Source organism: Myxocyprinus asiaticus, chromosome 8, assembly GCF_019703515.2.
Source record: "Myxocyprinus asiaticus isolate MX2 ecotype Aquarium Trade chromosome 8, UBuf_Myxa_2, whole genome shotgun sequence".
NCBI lineage: Eukaryota > Metazoa > Chordata > Actinopteri > Cypriniformes > Catostomidae > Myxocyprinus > Myxocyprinus asiaticus.
The window spans coordinates 9,779,506-9,799,988 of NC_059351.1; the positions used below are offsets into that span (position 1 = coordinate 9,779,506).

General features: G+C 40.9%; 1 protein-coding gene across 11 annotated transcripts in view; it reads left to right on the forward strand.

Moving 5' to 3' along the window:
- Positions 1 to 148: 148 nt before the first annotated feature.
- Positions 149 to 20,483, forward strand: part of LOC127445284 (calcium/calmodulin-dependent protein kinase type II delta 2 chain) — a 56,113-nt gene continuing 35,778 nt past the window's right edge. For 7 of the 11 annotated variants that reach the window (XM_051705250.1, XM_051705254.1, XM_051705255.1 and 4 more), the window contains exons 1-2: positions 150 to 486; positions 1,852 to 1,946. In XM_051705250.1, coding sequence (XP_051561210.1) covers positions 425 to 486; positions 1,852 to 1,946 — 157 coding nt within the window. In that variant the 5' untranslated portion in view covers positions 150 to 424. Of the gene's footprint in view, positions 487 to 1,851; positions 1,947 to 20,483 lie in introns of all 11 variants that reach the window. The other 4 variants (XM_051705248.1, XM_051705252.1, XM_051705251.1 and 1 more) reach the window with 1 other exon arrangement.

Sequence of the window (20,483 nt, forward strand, 5' to 3'; positions counted from 1 at the left end):
CTTTATGCGCCATGTCCAACCAACCAGCCCCACTTTCCACTATTTAATGTATAGGTTAATTAATTTGATAGTAAGTAAATAAATAATCAAGTGGATGATCTTTTAGAAGGCGGGGCATAGATTTGAAGGGAGGAGAGAGGGGGTAAGGTGCTGTATCTGAACACGTCCAAGAGAGAGATGGCAACGTCAACACGCATAATGATGAGCCCATGGACCCGTCGAATGTAAACGCGCTTCTTCCTCGCCTTGGTGATCGACCCCTAGGTGTACATATCTGATCAGCTGGCATTGATCGCCACATCCCAATCCAAAAGACCAGAAACCGAAGCAGAATCCAAGAAGCATCGTTCAAAGGCACTCGTTTCGGTGTACAGGAGGGAATAGAGGAGACTGACTGCGCTTCTCCGCATCATTCCCCACCACAATGGCTCTAACCATTTGCACCAGATTCACGGACGAATATCAGCTCTTTGAGGAGCTCGGAAAGTGAGTGCTGTATTTTCTATTGCAGGATTGTGTTTCTGTGCATTTGTTATATAATATGCACACTTTGCCCCAGAGTGCGTCAGATGCTGCCTTGCATGCGAAATGTCATTGTTTATCAGTCACGCGTTGAACGCACAAGGAAATGATAAGATTGCGATTGCGATGCGTCTTCTGTTTGACAGCTCCGCTATAATCGCAAGGAACGCTTATAATAACTTTGCCGTGAGCGCTTGGTTACATCGGCTACTGGTCTGCCTACCCACATAGCATTTTTGGGCATCACAGGCGCGCGTTTGGTACGGAACGGAACGTGATGCCCAAAAAGGCTGTCTAGGTTGGCACCGCTCTAAGCTTTTAGACGCTGCCATTATGACCACCACGTCAGACACCTGAACAGCTGGGTTAATGTCAATTTTGGAGAGGGGAGGGGGACAAAATGATACATATCTTGTGTGGGGGTGGGACTCGGGATTTTTCCCCCGGAGACAGAAACACTCATGGCAATGCGTCTACAGTGCAATCACACACATTCCCGTGCTGTTAATGATCGCGTTGGGAATTCCTTGCGCTGCGTTTGGCGAAGGAGGGGGGAGGGGAAGGGTGCGCAGTAGGGCAACATCGGTGGTCCCGATCCGTATCATACAGGGTTCAGGAGTGCCCTAGTAAATATAAACTGCCAACATGAGATATATTCATTCGGACATGCTGATGCATCTAAAATGACCCGGACTGAGTGTGTTTTTTTAGCCCACTGTGACATTAAATTGAAATCCCACTCGTTCCCTTCGCGCAATCTCTTGATTAACAGTCCGTTCAAAAATATGATGTTGCATGCCGAAACGTCTCTGCGCCATCTGCGTATTCGCCTCAAGTACAGTATGAACATTAGGCTCCAAAGCTTGGCTCCCCACTATGCAATGTTTCCTATTTGCACATCGTTTTATTTCACAAAATGCATATTGTTGTTATATTTTAGGTCGTATGCATGAATAAAATGCATAATTTTTTAATTTTTTATGAGAGAGGAACAAACACTCCATTGGGGGCATTTTAGGTGATGTGTAATTAACCCCCTCCTTTCCACTGAATACACAGATGGACTTGGTGTGAGCATGTGGCCAGTGAATATGCTAAGCATTTTGAAAACACCCACGCATGCTCATCAAACACACACATTGACAAACAGCCATGGAAAGCTGTAGTTGTGTAACGTTGGAAGTGCTTCGGCTGTGCCTCCATCATGGCACAGATTCTGCTCTCCGTGCCATATGCTGTATCTTTTTCAGCATCAGGGCCTCTTGCCCATTTTTTTCATCACTGTTTCTCTTTCTTTTCTTTTTTTTTTTTTTTTGCCCACTTCTTCAGGGGAGCGTTCTCTGTCGTGAGACGATGTGTGAAGATATCATCCGGCCAAGAGTATGCAGCCAAAATCATCAACACGAAGAAGTTGTCAGCCAGGGGTAGGTCCCAAAGGCGTGATTTTCATTTTGTATACTGCTTTCAGGTGTAAGGCAGAATTGCTATTAAAATAACTGGTTTGAGCGCAGGTAATGGAGCATCTAGTGTAGTCAAATATGGCAACATGCTGATGTAAGAGGAATACATACGGTTAGATCGGGATAACGCAAGAGACTGCATCTGGGCCTCATCTGGAACTCTATGCGTGTGCGCTGACATAACATTTGCTTGCGTCCAAGTGTAGCCGTGAAGAGATTAAACATCCACATTTCAGTCAGCCTGTACACATTATATGAATGAGTTTGGATATATATATCTATATGTGCACACATACAGTATAAGCATTATGATAGGTGATGTGTGTGTAGAGGCTAACCCACGTATAGCCTATATGTGTGAGCTTTCAAAGGCTTTGGCTGGTCTTATCCCCTGTTGGAAAATGTGGGCATAGAGCGACCCAGTTCTTTCAGATGTGTCAGTGCAATTGTTGCTGTTGGCCTGTTTACCTGCAGGCTTGGCTGCTATAGGGCAATACAACCAATCGGCTACCTTCCCACCCTCAGTACAGCCAATCATTTCTCTTCTCATAAAGCATCTCTTCTCCTAAGAGCCAATCATATCAGTCATGTTGCCCTTTTTTATCTAAAACAATTCCATCCTTTTACCTTGTTGTGGATTTGGGTGTCAAAATGAGCATATTTTCTGGATCGTTAGGCTTAAATTACACCCCCCTCCCTTTTCACAGTGGGGTTGAAATGGACACCTTGATTCTGGGATCAGTATTACTACACCGATGCATGCTGGGAAAGCATTTCCAAAAATACAGCATTGAGTGGTGTGGCAGTTTATGCTGTATTTATCTCTCTCTCTCTCTCTCTCTCTCTCTCATACTCTGTGAGCACTGCAGTGCTCTGCTACACTGGATCCTGTTCCATGTCAGAGATGGTCTTAACCTCTTTCCCGCGATAAGCCCAGGAATTGCGGTTCTATGAGCACTTATATATAAATGCCACTGCAAACAGACACATATAGGCACACGCACACACTAGACACTCCCTGTACTGATGGGATCATGACTCCTAACCCTAGATTAAGGCAGGCTTTTAAAGGAATAGTTCATCCAAAAAATTAACATTCTCTCATCATTTACTCACCCCCATGCCATCCCAGATGTGTATAACTTTCTTTCTTCAGCAGAACACAAACATAGATTTTTAGAAGAATATTTCAGCTCTGTAGTTCCATGCAATGCCATGAATGATGGCCAGAACTTTGAATCTCAAAAAAGCACATAAAGGCAGCATAAAAGTAATCCAGTGTTTAAATTCATGTCTCCAGAAGTGAGATATTATGTCTGGGTGAGAATCAGATCAGTTTTAAGTCCTTTTTTACTATAAATGTCCACTTTCACTTTCACTTCCACATTCTTCTGTTGTTTTTGGCGATTGGCATTATTTGTGAATATCACCACCTACTGGACAGGGAGGAAAATGTATAGTAAAAAAAAACTTAAATATTGATCTTATTCTCACCCACACTGCTTCCAAAGCCGGATTAAACCTGGAGTCATATGGATACTTTTATGCTGCCTTTATGTGCTTTTTGGAGATTCAAAGTTCTGGTCACTGTTCACTTGCATTATATGGTCCAACAGAGCTGAGATATTCTTCATAAAATCTTTGTTTGTGTTCAGCAGAAGAAAGTCTTTGAACTATTCCTTTTACAATGAGATGGTTACTGACAGGTCTGTATCAGATTTTTCCTACTGTTCTTCATTAACACACTGCAATACAACATATTCTTAATCATATCTTTGTCCTGTTTTCCAGTAAAAATACCTTAACATCCTTAGAACAAGATACATTTCCCTGAGAAGCAAAATTGCATTAAAAATGGCATGTATCTTGAGTACAAGTGTATTTTGTGTGGTTCCATTGGCAGATGTTTTCACTTGTTTTTGTCTAAATTTAGTGTGGTTTATGCTTATAACAAGTCACATAAATCTGCTAATGGAGCAGGACAAAATATACTTACACTATCCCACTAATTACACATATTTACCAAATAAATAAATAAATTGACACAAAATTTGTGTTCAAATTATTTTATTAGGTAGGGAGAAAGAAACTATGGAGTGAGTAAACAGACAATAGTACAGCTTGGTAGGAAATCAGTTGCCTGGGACAACGGTCAATTATACAGTCATTATCTAAGGGATATAAATGCTCTCAGAGTGATCTTGTATCTCACAGAAGGGGGATATTTTGTCATAATGACTGGCTGATTGTACATTATTTTGCTTATTATCTGCATTCTTACCAAATAAATAAATATATGTACTTGAAATATAGATTTGTGTTGGTATACAGTATTTTCATATATATTAGTGAAACAATACTATACTGTAGGTTTCCTGTATGAGGGTCATTATTGTGAAATACAGTATTTCACTGCTGGATGCTGCAATTAACAATCAGAATCAAGTATTCCAGAGAGTCACATGATAAGTATTAATTTCTTATGCAGCTGTGCTTCCCAGGTAAATTGACATAGACTTTAAATATCTCAATGCCGAACCACTGTTTTCAAACACGACAGCTGAGCCCTTTGTCTGGGCTGCCCGGCCGCAGAAACATAGTCGGAAAAGGGGAAGGAGAGCCAGTGTTCTCGTCAGAGCAGGACGTCGTGCAAATCAACCCCCGCTATCCAGCATTCTACTGGCAAATGTTCAGTCTCTGAAACAAGCTCTGCGAGCTGAGAGCGTGGATCACTTTCCAATGAGAGATGAGGGACTGCTGCATTATCTGACTTACAGAAACTTGGATGTCTGCGGAGATTCCAGACTCAGCCATCGAACCCGTGGGGTTCTCAGTACACTGAGCTGACAGAGTGAAAGACCTCTCAGGTAAAAGCAGAGGTGGTGGTGTATGTTTTATGATCAACAAATCCTGGTGTGATCAGAGGAACGTACATTCTATCAAGTCTTTCTGCTTTCTTGATCTGGAATTTCTCATGCTTCTGTGTCGACCATTCTGGCTACCGAGGGAATTCACAGCGGTCATTATCACAGCTGTGTACATCCCCCCACATGCTGACACAGACCGGGCACTCAAGGAACTGTATGAGAGTATAAGCAGGAAACTGCACACCCTGAGGCCACGTTCATTGTGACCGGGGACTTTAACAAAGCCAACTTCCAGTCAGTCACACCGAAATACTACCAACACATCAGTTGCAACACTCGAGGGGACCGGGTTTTGGACCATTGCTACTCTCCCTTCTGAGATGGCTACAAATCCCTCCCCCACCCACCATTTGGTAAATTAGACCACTCTTCCGTTCTCCTTCTGCCCGCTTACAGGCAGAAACTGAAACAGGAAGCACCCGCCCTCAGAACGATACAGTGCTGGTCAGACCAATCAGATTCTATGCTACAGGACTGTTTTGATCACGTGGACTGGGAGATGTTCCGGTCCACCTCTGATGATGGCGTTGAGGTCTACGCTGATACCGTAACATGTTTCATCAGGAAGTGCATAAATGATGTAATGCCGACCAAAACAATACCGATCTACCCTAACCAGAAACCATGGATTAATAGCGATGTTCGTGCGGCACTTAATGCGCGGACCTCCACTTTTAATTCTGGGAACGCGGAGGAGCATAAACAAGCCAATTATGCCCTCCGCAAAACTATCAGAGCAGCCAAACGCCAGTGCAGGTACAAGATTGAAGGACAGTTCAACACCGACTCTAGAAGCATGTGGCAGGGAATTAATATCATCACGGACGTCAAAGGGAATAAAAACTCCGCCGCGAACACCGCTGCCTCTCTCTCGGATGAGCTTAATACTTTTTATACTCGTTTCGAGGTAAACAACACCACCCTCATGGAGAGAGCTCTCACAGCCGAAGCTACAGAGGTTAATTCACTCTCTGTCTCTGTAGCGGACGTAACCCGATCCTTCCGACAGGTGAATATCCGTAAAGCCATGGGTCCAGACGGCATTCCGGGAGCATGCGCGAACCAACTGGCTGGTGTTTTTACGGACATTTTCAACCTTTCCCTATCCTTGTGTGTGATCCCAGTATGCTTTAAAACGTTCACCATTGTGCCTGTACCAAAGCAACTCAAAATCACTTGCTTAAATGACTGGCATCCTGTTGCTCTGACCCCCATCATCAGCAAATGCTTTGAGAGACTAATCAGAGATTACATCTGCTCTGTGCTGCCTGCCTCACTGGACTCACTGCAGTTTGCTTACCGCAACAACCACTCCACTGATGATACCATTGCATCTACACTACACACTGCTCTCTCCCACCTGGAAAAAAGGAACACATATGTGAGAATGCTGTTTTTAGACTACAGCTCAGCATTCAACACCATAGTGCCCTCCAAGCTTGATGTGAAACTCCAGGCTCTGGGTTTAAACAGCTTGCTGTGCAGCTGGATCCTGGACTTCCTGTCAAGCAGATGCCAGGTGGTTAGAATGGGCAGCAACATCTCCTCATCACTGACCCTCAACACTGGAGCCCCGCAGGGCTGTGTTCTAAGCCCACTCCTGTATTCCCTGTACACACATGACTGTGTGGCAACACATAGCTCCAATGCCATTATTAAGTTTGCTGATGATACGACGGTGGTAGGTCTGATCACCGACAATGATGAAACAGCCTACAGAGAGGAGGTGCACACTCTGACACACTGGTGTCAGGAGCACAACCTCTCCCTCAACGTCAGTAAGACCAAGGAGCTTGTGGTGGACTTCAGGAGAAAAGACAGAGAACACAGCCCCATCACCATCAGTGGAGCACCGGTGGAGAGAGTCAGCAGCTTCAAGGTTCTCGGTGTCCACATCACTGAAGAACTCACATGGTCCATTCACACTGAAGCCATTGTGAAGATGGCTCACCAGCGCCTCTTCTTCCTGAGATGGCTGAGGAAGTTTGGAATGAACCACCACATCCTCACACGGTTCTACACCAGCACTGTAGAGAGCATCCTTACTGGCTGCATCACTGCCTGGTATGGCAACAGCATCGCCCTGCAAAGGGTGGTGCGAACTGCCAGACACATCATTGGAGATGAGCTTCTCTCCCTCCAGGACATCTATACCAGGCGGTGTGTGAAAAAAGCTTGGAGGATCATCAGAGACTCCAGCCAACCGAGCCATGGGCTGCTCTCACTGCTTCCATCAGGCAGGCGGTATCTCAGCATAAGGACCCGCACCAGCCAACTTCATGACTGCTTCTTCCCCCAAGCAATCAGACTTTTGAACTCTTGATCGCTCACGATACATATATCAGCACTGCACTTTATTAGCCTCAGACTGGACTCACATTTTATACTTCTCTTAATAACACACTGGCAACTGACTATCAACTGACAGCTGAATGTCAGCTGAATGGGGGGGGGGGGGGGGGTACAGTGTATTTTTATTGTATACTGTCTTCTTATTTTGTGTATACTGTATATTGTATATTATTTTTATTGTATACAGTCTTCTTATTTTGTGTATACTGCATATTGTATATTATTTTTATTTTATACAGTCTTCTTATTTTGTGTATACTGTATATTGTATATTATTTTTATTTTATACAGTCTTCTTATTTTGTGTATACTGTATATTGTATATTATTTTTATTGTATACAGTCTTCTTATTTTGTGTATACTGTATATTATTTTTATTGTATACAGTCTTCTTATTTTGTGTATACTGTATATTATTTTTATTGTATACTGTCTTCTTATTTTGTGTATACTGTATATTGTATATTATTTTTATTGTATATAGTCTTCTTATTTTGTGTATACTGTATATTATTTTTATTGTATACAGTCTTCTTATTTTGTGTATACTGTATATTATTTTTATTGTATACAGTCTTCTTATTTTGTGTATACTGTATATTGTATATTATTAGGTCTATATTGCTTTGTGTAACAAGATGTGTAAACTGTGTTATGTGTAAATCAGATGTTTATTGTAATTGTCATATGTTGCTATGTTGCTTGGAACTGCACCCAAGACTTTCACCCACTGTTGTACTTGTGTATATGGTTGAGTGACAATAAAGGGATTTGATTTGATTTTGATTTAATAAAAAATACTGATTATTTTTTTTTATCAGTGTAAAAATAGATAGACAGAGGAGAGAGAGAAGAAGAAAAGACAGAGGAGGTTAAAACTGTTCGTAAATGAGATAACTGGAATAAGAGAAAGGCAAAAGAGAGGTCAATGGATGAGCTCAGTACGGATTTTGTATTATGTAAGGAAATGTCAACCAAAAGAGGAGAGGCTACAAAGTAGAGAAAAACACAACAAGAAGACAGAATGTGTTGGAGCTGGATGAAGAGAAGAAGAGGTAAACGAGCTTACGTCATCCCTCTCATAAGTAAGTGTCACAGAGATGTATGGAAGTGAACATTTGTAGTTAAAAAGTATATAAGTATTGTTTTGTTTCTAAAAATAATCAATTGTTTGGGTTTAGAAGAACATTATTTATCGACTGGAGTCGTGTGGATTATTCTGATGCACCCAAAGTATGCATTTTGGACCTTCAAAAAATGGAATACATTCACTTGCATTGTTTAAAGGAGGAGGCCTGAAATGAAATCCTAAAAATCTTAAATTCTGTTTTGGTGAAGAAAGAAACTCAGATACATCTTGGATGGCCTGAGGGTGAGTAAATTATCAGCAAATTTTCATTTTTGGGTGAACTGTTCCTTAAAGCCCAGTGAATGTTACAATGAAAAAGAACTTCTCTCAGTGGAAATAACTGAGAAAAACATCACTCTCTGACCTCTCTTCTAACCTCTTTCAGTACTCTGGAGCATTGCAGAGGTTTGCTCATCTGTACCTTACTTAAACTCATTGCTTTGGTGCATGGATACTAGTCAGATTAGATGGCATATTTTGAAGTGTAATTTTTTTTATGTTAAAATACTTTCTCCCAGCTTGATATGCAGAGACAACTGTAAGCCATTTGTATGTTGATTTCAACACAAACTCTGTGGCCCTATGAAAGCAAAGCTCAGTTTGAACATGCTGATCAGCAACACTGGCTCAACAAGATCAGGATCAATGGAAAACTGGGGGAGCATATGAGTAAACCTGTTTAAAAACAATCATTATTTTTGCAATTCCCTTTGGTGACATTTCGGCAGTAATTTGATCCATGAAAACAAGGCTATGAGGGATAGAATTATAATCCATTGAAAATACTGTTGAGAAAGTACTGTTGTGTACCTTGATCAAGTAAAAAAAAAAAAAACATTGAAAATTTGGTCAATTAACAGAAGTGTTACCTCCTCCTTGTGTCAGTTCCAAAATCTATTGATATGAAGGGAAAAAAATTGCGTGTTTTTAAGTTTAAGTAAATATTGTGTAAAATTAGTCATAATTTGCTCTTATTAAATTGTATTTTATAGTAGGGATGTGCACGGTTCTTAACATTCGGTTAACCGTGAGGTTTCACAAACGGTTAATCGTTATTTCATCTGGAGTCGGGATGCGGGAAAAAAGCAACATCATCACACAGGAAGTCGGCATGCTGTTTCCGAAAGTTCTGGTACCCTAGGATTGGCGACAGTATGCCGACTCATTGACATGCGACATGCTGACATCCCTCCAGACATTTTTGCATCAGTTTCGGTGTGTTTACCTTCCCACTTGGCTCGACCGGCATCGTGTTGTGTTAGCAGCGTTGAAGTAACTGCGTTCGTTTAATCAGTGATGAGCGTGATTTGGAGGTTGCACTTTTCTCCCTAACATTTAATTTCTACTCCACTATTGGTTAGGTTTTGGTTTGGGTTGGGGAGTAAATTCCAAAAAATATGCATTCCTCGTCAGTCCTGTATTACATCCTGTACAGCACATAGAGACTCGATTCACAACTAGCTTTTGGCAACCTCTCCTGGACATAAATGGAACTCACACGTGCCTTACAACACTTACTGCTTTGGCCACTAGGGGCAGTGTTTTAAATCTCGGTAATCACATACCACACAAAACCATGGTTTTCAGCAAAACTCATACAGCTTCATCATGCCAAAGAGGATGCTTACAGAAGTGGGGATAAAATCTTGTACAAGCAGGCCAGAAACACACTAAGGAGATTAGAGTGGCTAAAAGAAGCTACTCTGAAAAGCTGAAAAACCAGTTTTCAGCCAATGATCCTGTATCTGTGTGGAGAGGCCTGAATGACATCACGAAGTACAAGACACCACCCCCTCACTATTTAAAGAATCAACAAATGACTGATGAACTGAATGTGTTTTACTGCATGTTTGTAAAGCCCAGTCTCACACCCCTACCCCACTCTGATCTTCACCTCACACACCCACTTACACCTCCTGCAACCTCCCTCCCCCCCCCCCCGTTACTCAACCTGCACTTATTGTCTGTGAGGAGGATGTGTGCCGGGTCTTCAAGAAACAGAAGACTAGGAAATCTTCAGGCCCAGATGGTGTTTCATCTGTCTGTCTGAAAGTCTGTGCTGACCAACTGGCCCCCATTTTCACATAGATCTTCAATAGATTACTGGAGCAGTGTGAAGTTCTTTGCTGCTCCAAAAGGTCCCTGGGCTCTTCCATCTCTCAGGACCTGAAGTGGGACACCCAAATAGACTCCATTGTGAAGAAGGCTCAGCAGATGTTGTACTTCCTACACCAGCTGAGGAAGTTCAACCTGCCACAGGAGCTGCTAACACAGTTCTATTCGGCCGTCATTGAGTCTGTCCTGTGTACATCTATAACTGTCTGGTTTGGTTCAGCCACCAAATCAGACAGAAAGAAACTACAACAGACAGTCAGGACTGTTGAGAGGATTATTGGTGCCCCCCTGCCCACTCTCCAAGACCTGTATGTCTCCAGAGTGAGGAAACGTGCAGGTAGAATCACTCTGGACCCCACACACCCTGCCCACTCCCTCTTTGAACTGATGCCCTCTGGCTGGCGCTACAGAGCACTGAATGCCAGGACATTAAGGCACAAGAACAGTTTTTTACCCTCAGACCATTTTCCACATGAACAAATAAACTGCCTTCAGGACTCCCCCATAGTGCAATAATGTAAATAAATGTCTCATGTACATATGTAAATTCACTCATATTTAATTCAATAACTGTACATACCCCTACCTTGCACATATATTACCACTTGCAGATGTACATACACCATTTTATGTTATATGTCCTATTATTTGTATGTCTATTTACTTTGTTTTATATTACTATATGTGTCTCACTGTAATGTTCCGTGTGCACTTGTGCAAATGTTCTCCTATCACCCAAAACAAATTCCTTGTGTACGTGAGAACACTTGGCAATTGTGGTGATGTGGCTGAGCGACGTCTGTGGAGAGCGAGGAAGAGGAAGAAGGGTAAGGATTGACACCTGTGGGAAATCACCTCTAACAGCTGTTTTGTGTTGCAGTGAGACCTAGAGAGGGATAAAAGGGCAATCCAAACCGCCGGAGAGAGAGACGCACGCACGAAGCTGTGTGTGTGACCAAGTGCATTTGTTGTGCTGAAAAGCGAGACCATTTAGGTGTTTATACTGAAAAGTATTGTTAAATAAAAGGCTTACGTTGGACTTTTACCTGGCATTTACCTAAGTGGTTCTGAAACCCGGGAATTTGGAGGAAGTCATGCAATCATGGAGTCCTTGCCTTTCACCAACCTGATCAAGACCCTCGCCAGCATCCACCAAATGCAACATCAAGCTCTGCTTGAGCTGCACCAGGAACAGGAGCAGTGATTCCAGATCATTCTTCAAGCTTAAGCAGAGGACCGGAAGGTGCTTTGGAGCTTGATACCCCAGGGGGCTTCCACTGGCGCGACCTCGGCCGCCACCCCCGCATGACCCATTTCACGCTCACCAAGTTGTGGCCAGAGGACGACCCGGAGGCGTTCGTGGAACTGTTTGAGCATGCAGCAGAAGCAGCAGGATGGCCAGAGTCCCAGTGGGTGGTCTGCCTGCTGCCGCTGCTGTCTTGAAGTGCAACTGGCAGCCCAACAGCTACACGTTGTCAACCTCCTGGGTTATCAGGACTTGAAACGTGCCATCTTGCAACGGGTCGGCCGCAGCGCAGAGCAGCACTGCCTGTGCTTCCGCTCGCTGACGCTTGGCGATCTCAGCTGCCCATTTGCCTTTGCCCTTGCCCAACAGCTCCGTGACCCCTACCGGCGGTGCTGCTGGCAGCAGAATCACTGGATGAAATGATTCCAGCTAGCAGAAGACCATATGGCAGCGTATTCGGGGGCCGACGAGCCCTCTTCTCTCTCTCTCTCTCTCTCCACCCTCCCCCTCTCCTTCAGAGTTCAGTAAGTGATAGGCCGCTGTTTTATCTGTTTTACAGATTATCAAGCATTGAAAATGCTTGGAGAAAAACAACCTGGAATCATGTTTGGTGTAACAGTGGCATGAAGTCCTCTTCTTTGCAACCTGAACTTCAGAACGCAGCGCAACGAATGAAACACAATGCAAGTGTTTCAAATTGCCTTTTTAAAAATGAAAGTTCTTATTAACTTAACTTGGTATCTGAAAATGTGGCGATCCTGCATGAGTCAAGATTCAGTGCAACAGTCAAAGACATCCATCCAGCACACTTTAACAGTAGGCTGAATACATAGAAAAACAGCACAGACACACTCAAAAGAATGTTTGAACAGCCCTGAACCTTCCCTATTCTTGGAAAAATCCAGGCGGAAAACACAACGGTTTGTCGAAACTCTTTGAGTTCAGGTCGGTTTGAAGACCTCTATTGCACGTGTAGAATTACAGAATAGTGATTTTGGTATTTGAATAGTGGCACGTTGAACGGTTAACTGAATGTCGACTATCCGTGCACATCCCTAATATATAGGTTACATTATATACTGGCATTATAGCAGGTATTGGCCACTGTGATCTCTAGATATATCAGTGTCAGCATAGACCATTGAAAAACACTTTTTGAGCATTGCTTTGGATAATTGCCATGAGTTGCAAAGAATTTAATAAAGACTGTCACGTAAGTCTCATTAGAATCGATTTTCTCTCCTTATAACATGATCCATTTTCTACCTCTGGGTTTGCTGTGGACATTTTTAGAACATAGATGGTTTCACATTTCATAGGTATTTTATTCTGTCTGAGTCGTTCTTAGAGAGCTTAAATTGTTTTCGCATAATTCATTTACTATAAGAAATAATTCACAGTAAGTTGAGGCTGGACACTTCAGTTGGAATACAGACAAGCTTTTTTTTAAAATATATATTCTATTGTATTAACAAAGACTTCAGATGATCCCTGTCAGAACTGCTTTTCAAGAACTTTCACTACCTCTGAATCTCCTTGACCTATGTTGAGTCATTCACTCTTAGGGAGAGAGAGTGAGATAGATTGAGAGAGGGTACAATCACATGAGAGGCTGTGGTGCTGCAAAGCTAAAAATAAACTCACTGGTTTCTCAGACAGCACCTCATACGTGTCCACACACACACACACACACACACACACACACACACACACACACACACACACACACTTTAGTTCTGTTCCAATTCCTAGTGAGCTGTCTTCCTAGACAGCATTTTAAGCCATCCAGTGTAAAAGCTGTTCCAAACAGTGGCCAATCAAATTATTCAGCCCTCTAAGATACTTCATTTTGGCCAAAGTTCAGGGCAGCATCGCATGCTTGCTTCACAGAAACGGTAATCCCAGAATGCATTTCAATGAGAAAATATGATGGGAAGTTGAGAGAAATGTTAATTATAAAAATACTTAAAATAATTCTAAAAATAAAAATTCTCCAGACAAGGGTTAGCGCCACATTTGTGGGGTTAACCCCGCATTATGGTGCCAAAGGTATACAGTGTGAAATGATGCCATGTGTTGGGCCTCATGTATTCAGATAGAAGACAAAGGCAGGCCTAATACAGTCGTAAAAACCTAACTCAAGCCCCCACCTTCCAAGTCGTAAATCTTACTAATAAAAATCGTGCCAAATCAAACAAAGGGAGTCCAAAACAGACTACAAATCCATGAAGCCTTGCTCACTAAAGGATCGAACTCTCAACTCCCTCAAACATGACATCATCAGGAGATGAAATACCTCTGAAATGCTTCCAGAATTTACTTCCAGCGACTTTGTTCACCGAATATAGACGTAGCTCTTTGCTGCTCTCAGGTGCAACCTCGTGGCACAAGGAAGTAACGTCCGACTTGAAACTGTGGCCATACAATCTCCATCTCGCTGGACGAGTTGAGATTACTCTGTGTTCAACCGAACACTCTAACGGATCCGAAGGAGACCGCCGAGCAATTCGCATCTTCATCCGTTTTCCTACAGAAGTGAAGAGATTAAAGATTTCTCTTCCATCTTCAATCAAGTCGACATTTCCGAGTTCTCCGCCAGCCCGCTGATAATCAACAGCCGTACCGTCCGCCGACAGAGCGAGGAAACGGCCTCCCGTCATCACCCGAGCCTCAAGGAAACGGGTCAAAGTTAAAGGACGGATGAAAACACATTCTACCTGTGTCCTCATGCGATTCAAGTAAGAGGTTTATGTCTGGGCAGAGATAGAATATTATAGTGTGTTATTCTTGTGTTTTCAAGGTTTTTGCTTGTACAGTTTACGGACCGCCATGTCCGCTCATTATTAATACTCAGGGTATTAATTATCACATATTTGTTTTGCTGTATTGTGGTCCAACCAAATTGGATTGTTGTGCAATTTCACCATCGCGGGTGAGACCACAACTGAGTTCATCCATTAAAGAGTCAAATTACGCGGGACTGTTTACGAGCTGTCCATCGCGTCTCTGAGCGATGAACTAAACAGCTGCTTTCTCTCCCACGATCGCGAAATCAGCTTTAGGGCTGTCACTTCTCTCTCTCTCGTACTAACCACACACGCACACATACACACACGCGACCCCTCACAAACATTCTGGCACACATTTTTGGCTTGTAGATAGCTTAAATGCTAAAGCCCAGCTTTGTCCCTAAGCTATCGTACAAGCGGATACACACGGTAACTGGTAGACGCCATCTCCGCCCCCATTCGCGGTCATATTCCCTGGCCGGAAGTCTCGCGTGACATACTCTCCACGAGAGTCACGTTCGCCATTTTGTGCGCGTCCCTCCTTACACACACACACACACACACTGTCACACACACACACACCTCATGTGTTATAGGATTATTTTATTTCCATATCTAATCATATCACTGTTTTGTTTTTAGTTGTAAGCCGGAAGTTTATTGACTGCATTGTATTAATTATTAATTCATATTACTGCATAAATAAACTTTGTTTATATTACAAAGAGAAGTGTTTTGGTTTATTTTGCATATGCCTGTGTCATGCTGACGGGATGTCAGTGCTCGGATTCAAACTTTCATTCATTGTTTTTTTTCCTGAAAATCGATATTCTTCGGATGCCGATTTTCCTAAGAAAACAATCTAATATTGAGACTGTTTTACTATTTGGTTATTAGTCCCTGATTTCAGGGTGGTGCCCCGTCAATGTTAATCCTTATTAATATTCTATTGATTTTTGATAATTGATAATTATCTTTGATGATTGAATTTGAATGATCAATAAGCTAGTATTAATTTTAATTAATGTTTCATCGATGTTAACAATTAACAATTATCTTTGATAACTGTTGATTTAAAGGATTTAAAAAAGCCAACATTGATTCTCATCAATGTTCTATTGATTTTAATAATTAATAACTATCTTTGATAATTATTAATTATTGCTAATAACCAAACTTGCTCCTAAACGTAGCACACTACATTTACTGGAGCCCCATATGAGGTTTTAATGAGTTAGATTCAATTGATTAATTTAAATATTAATTAATAACTACAGAAATAATTATTAATTATTTCTGATAGTAACACAGATCTAAACAACCAGTAAAGCCCTACACATGTTAGAATTTTATGCAAATTTGTTTAACCACACACAAACAATCATATAATGCCTCAGTGCTTACCTAATTTAATATTCATGCACTTTGTACAGTTGCAAAAACTTTCATGCGCTGTTGACGTTCTCCGTCTGAGGGAACCGGTGAAATGTCAATTAACAGTGATGGCAAATGCAAATTCTATTTGTAAAAACCCTGTGGTATATTGAAAGCACTACAACAACACTTTACTTTATGTTTTACTTGGTGAATGTAATAGTTTTTTGTTTCTCCAATCAGATGATTGCAACATGCTCCAAAAAAGTTGGGACAGTTGAGTGTAACACCACCATTTCTTCTATTAACACTTATTAAGCATTTGGGCACTCAAGAAACAAGTTTAAATTTAGCAAGCAGACTTTTTTCCCCATTCATTCATTATGCAGGTCTTCAGCTGTGCAATTGTAAGGAGCCTTGTAAACATCACTGCTCTTCCAGCTGTGACGCACGTGCGTCAGTTCTCACGTGTTTCAAATGCCAATGCAATTACGTCACGCACGCGTACCACTGCCGACCGGAAGAATGATTTAGAGTAAAAAAAAGTACTTAAATATTTATCTTTTTTGCACCAAAAGTGACCGTGTCGCTTTAGAAAACATTAATTTAACCGCTGGAGTAGTATGGATGAAGTTTATGCTGACTGTCTGTGATTTTTGGGCCTTCAAAGAAAAATTGCCATTCTTTTGTATTTTAAGGACTTATTGAGCTAAGAAACTTTTCTATTTTTCTTCAAATGTGTTCTGATGAAGAAAAAAAGTCATACACACCGGGGATATCATGAGGGTGAGTAAATAATGAGAGAATTTTCATTTTTGGGTGAACTATCCCTTTAAGATAGTCAGGGTTCGAGTTGAGGGGGGATGCGAGGGGATACCATCCCTCTTGTTGCAAGAAATACCAAAAACCACCATCTCCCCTTACCATCCTCTTTAGATTAATTGTGTCATGTAGTACTTAGAACTAATCATGCAAGTAACATATTTAATTCTCTACATTTGATAAATAAGACTTTAAATCAGGGTTCCCCAATTAGTTTTTACAAAGGGCCACCTCGGTGTTATGACAAAGTGTTTGTGCTGCTGCTTATTATTATTATTGTTATTATTACAACTGCCTGGCCAAAAAAAAAAAAAAAAAAACTCACAATTTGGATTTAAATAAGCAGATACACAAGCAGATGCTTCAGTTGGCCAGGTCTAGGCTCAGCAACATTAAGTGGCAATAAAATGAAGGCAGCTGAGTACCTGAATGTACTGAATGACCAGGTAATTCCATCAATGGATTTTTTTCTTCCCTGATGCCACAGGCATATCCCAGGACGACAATGCCAAGATTCATCGGGCTCAAATTGTGAAAGAGTCATTCAGGGAGCATGAGGAATCATTTTCACAAATGAATTGGCCACCACAGAGTCTTGACATTAACCCCATTGAAAGTCCTTGGGATGTGCTGGAGAAGACTTTACGGAGTAGTTCGACTTTTCCGTCGTCAATACAAGATATCAGACGGAAATAAATGTTGTGACATTGCATAAGGTTACATAAGGTTGTGCAATGTCACAACATTTATTTCCATCTAGAGTTGCATACATTTTTGGCCGAGATCTTGTATTGACGATGTAAGTGTCGAACTACTCCGTAAAGTCTTCTCCAGCACATCCCAAAGACTTTCAATGGGGTTAAGGTGGTGGCCAATTCATGTGTGAAAATGATTCCTCATGCTCCCTGAACCACTCTTTCACAATTTGAGCCCGATGAATCTTGGCATTGTCGTGGGTGAAAATTAAAAATGTATTGAGAGATTATTGAATGGGACTTTTAAGACAGCAGAAGTTCAGCTGTGCGCGCTGTCACAGAGTGTCACTCAAGCCGAGTCCATCACTGATGCTGCATCATGCTCTTCAAAGTGAAACACTTTCTTTTCTCTGCAGAGTAAAAAAAGAATAGTTTCGTCGTGCAATGCCTTGGTTTAACAAAACATAAAAACAGAACAGACACCTTAAGACCCTCAAGACTGAGCGTGAAGAAAAAACATATTTATTTTGACTCTTTTATGAAAATGCACATTTATTTCAGGTCATGTTGTGTAACCTTGAGAAAACGTATTGATATTTTTGACTCTAAAATATAAAAATAATAATTTTCTACCTAGAAATATGTTTGAAAATGTTTTTTTTTTTTTTTTAATTAATGATTGAAGTTTACACCACCATACCCCTTGAATTTTTTTTTACAAATCGATAGAGTTGGGGTACTTGAGTTTGGGCCGCATTTGACATTTATGATGCAATGAAAAAAATAAAAAATAACAAAACAGAAATTAATGAACTGCATGCTCTGTCTGCATGCAGCTGTATTAGCCCCTGAAGTCGTAGACATAGCCAGAGTTGTTTCACTGTTTAAGCAAACACATGCACACACACATACGCACGTGCCCAGACACACTCATCAGTCAACCAATACACTTGTATGTTACTACAGAGTAACTACTAGTTGTTTTGAGTTCCCGTTTGTTGTTTCACTGTCATCATTTTTATTAAAGCCAGCAAATAGATCCTACGTCTCCTGTCTCTGATTAGGCCATGTGGAAAACTAGTAGGTCAGTGCTCAGACTGTGTTGTAAAGCGCAGAGAAAACTCAATGCCCATTTTAATAAACTAGGCCATAGAATTCTGAGGAGAGATAGCTAGGCCACTTTTAATTAGACACATTCTATCAGTTTCCTGTGCCTCTCTTTCTCACTCTTTGAACAGTGGTTCAGATTCCCTAATGTCTGAGGGCTTTAACTCCCAGTAGAGTCTAAGGGCTTGTGGAGTTATAGGGTCACTTGCTTGAAAAGACCCAGAGGTTTTGTTCCTCTGTCCCTGAGGCTGTAAACAGGTTAGGGTTAGGGTTAGATAATGTTTCACCCTGTCCTGTGCTTCTTTCCAGAACTAAGGGTTCTGTTCTAAGCTCTTGTCTGGATGTTTGCAGTAGTACATCCCCATTGTTGTGTATCCTGTACTGTGCATGAGCACTGCATGTGTGTACTTAAAGGGATATTACAACCAAAAATGAAAAATGTGTCATCATTTACTCACCCTCATGTTGCTCCAAACCCATATGACCTTCTTTATTCTGTAGAACATAAAAGGAGTTTTCTATAGTATGGATTAAAAAAAAAAAAAAAAAAAAAGATGCAATGACAGTGAATGGTGGTTGAGGGTGTAAATCTGCCAAATATCTTATTTGTACTCCACATACAAACGAAAGTCATACGAGAGATGCCAGTTTGCAGCCTCTTTCATTCCTGCAATCTTTTATTTTAATGCTGGCTACTTTTTTGACCAAGTATTACTTGATTAAAAAAAAAGCATCCAGATATATTTGACAATTTATAACTTATTTATACAGATGAAATAATATTAGATGAGGTTATTGTAAATTTTTTATTTAGCCATTTATGCCAAGTGATTTCTTTCTTTACTAATTCACTGAGATGATAATATTGTTAACTCAGAAGACTGTGCACAGTTGAAATTATTCAGATATTCGGTTATCACATGTATTTAACGTACTTTTCTAATACCCAACGGATCTAATACCCTTCTCTGCACTCAGAAATGCAGCTCAGTTTGGATGGGAGTGTGTCAAGATACTAAAAAATAATAAATAAATACAATTATGCACGCTTGTTTAAATGTGTTTATTCTTATCTGCAGTTTTTATTATTATTTTAATTATTATGAAATATTAAATTCAAGTTATTATTAAACATGAATGGAGATTTATTATATAAATACCATTTTAAAAGAATAATAGGTATTATTATTGATGTTATTATGGTTATTATTGTCCTAAATGTAAGATAAAGATGCATATGTTGTGAAGTTGTTTCTGCAACAGCTCTAGCACTCTGTCTATTGCACAGTGTAGCATGTAGTGTAGTGACATCAGCGTCCAAATTTACTAAATTTATTTCACTCCTTGCTGATATAGTGCACTCACTGCCATCCTGAATATGAAATAGTGAATGAGTGAACGAGTGAGCAGTTTTGGACAGAGCAAGTGTTTACAGTTTTCGATGTAAGCAACCTGCGAACGGTGTACTTATAGTGGCCTTTGCGTGTTAAAATGGGATAGGAGAGTGTATTTTTCATCGAAAAGTTACACACTTCAGCTTGAATAATAGCCAAGTCGACCTTCTAAGCAGCTGCAACATTTTGCAATTGTATCTGAATTGTCACACAAGTAAACACAATTGCAAATACAATTTGTAAGTCCTTTTAATATTTGTCGTTTTTTTCTTCTATTACACAGTTCACCTTAGTTACACATTAATTACACATTAACTACACATTGTTACGTTCTTTTTTCTTTTCTAACTAGTGCTGCATGTTAATCGAGCTGTATCTGGGTGATAAGGAAGGCACTGGGTAAATTTGTTCTCTTGGTCTGTATATGGGCAGCTGGGTGCAGATCAGAAGATTGTGAACCTTGTTATTTATTTATTTATCCAGCATGATCGCTAAAGCCAAGTCAAAGGACTAGGTTTGGCCATTCATTTTAGAGGTTTATCGCTCTCTC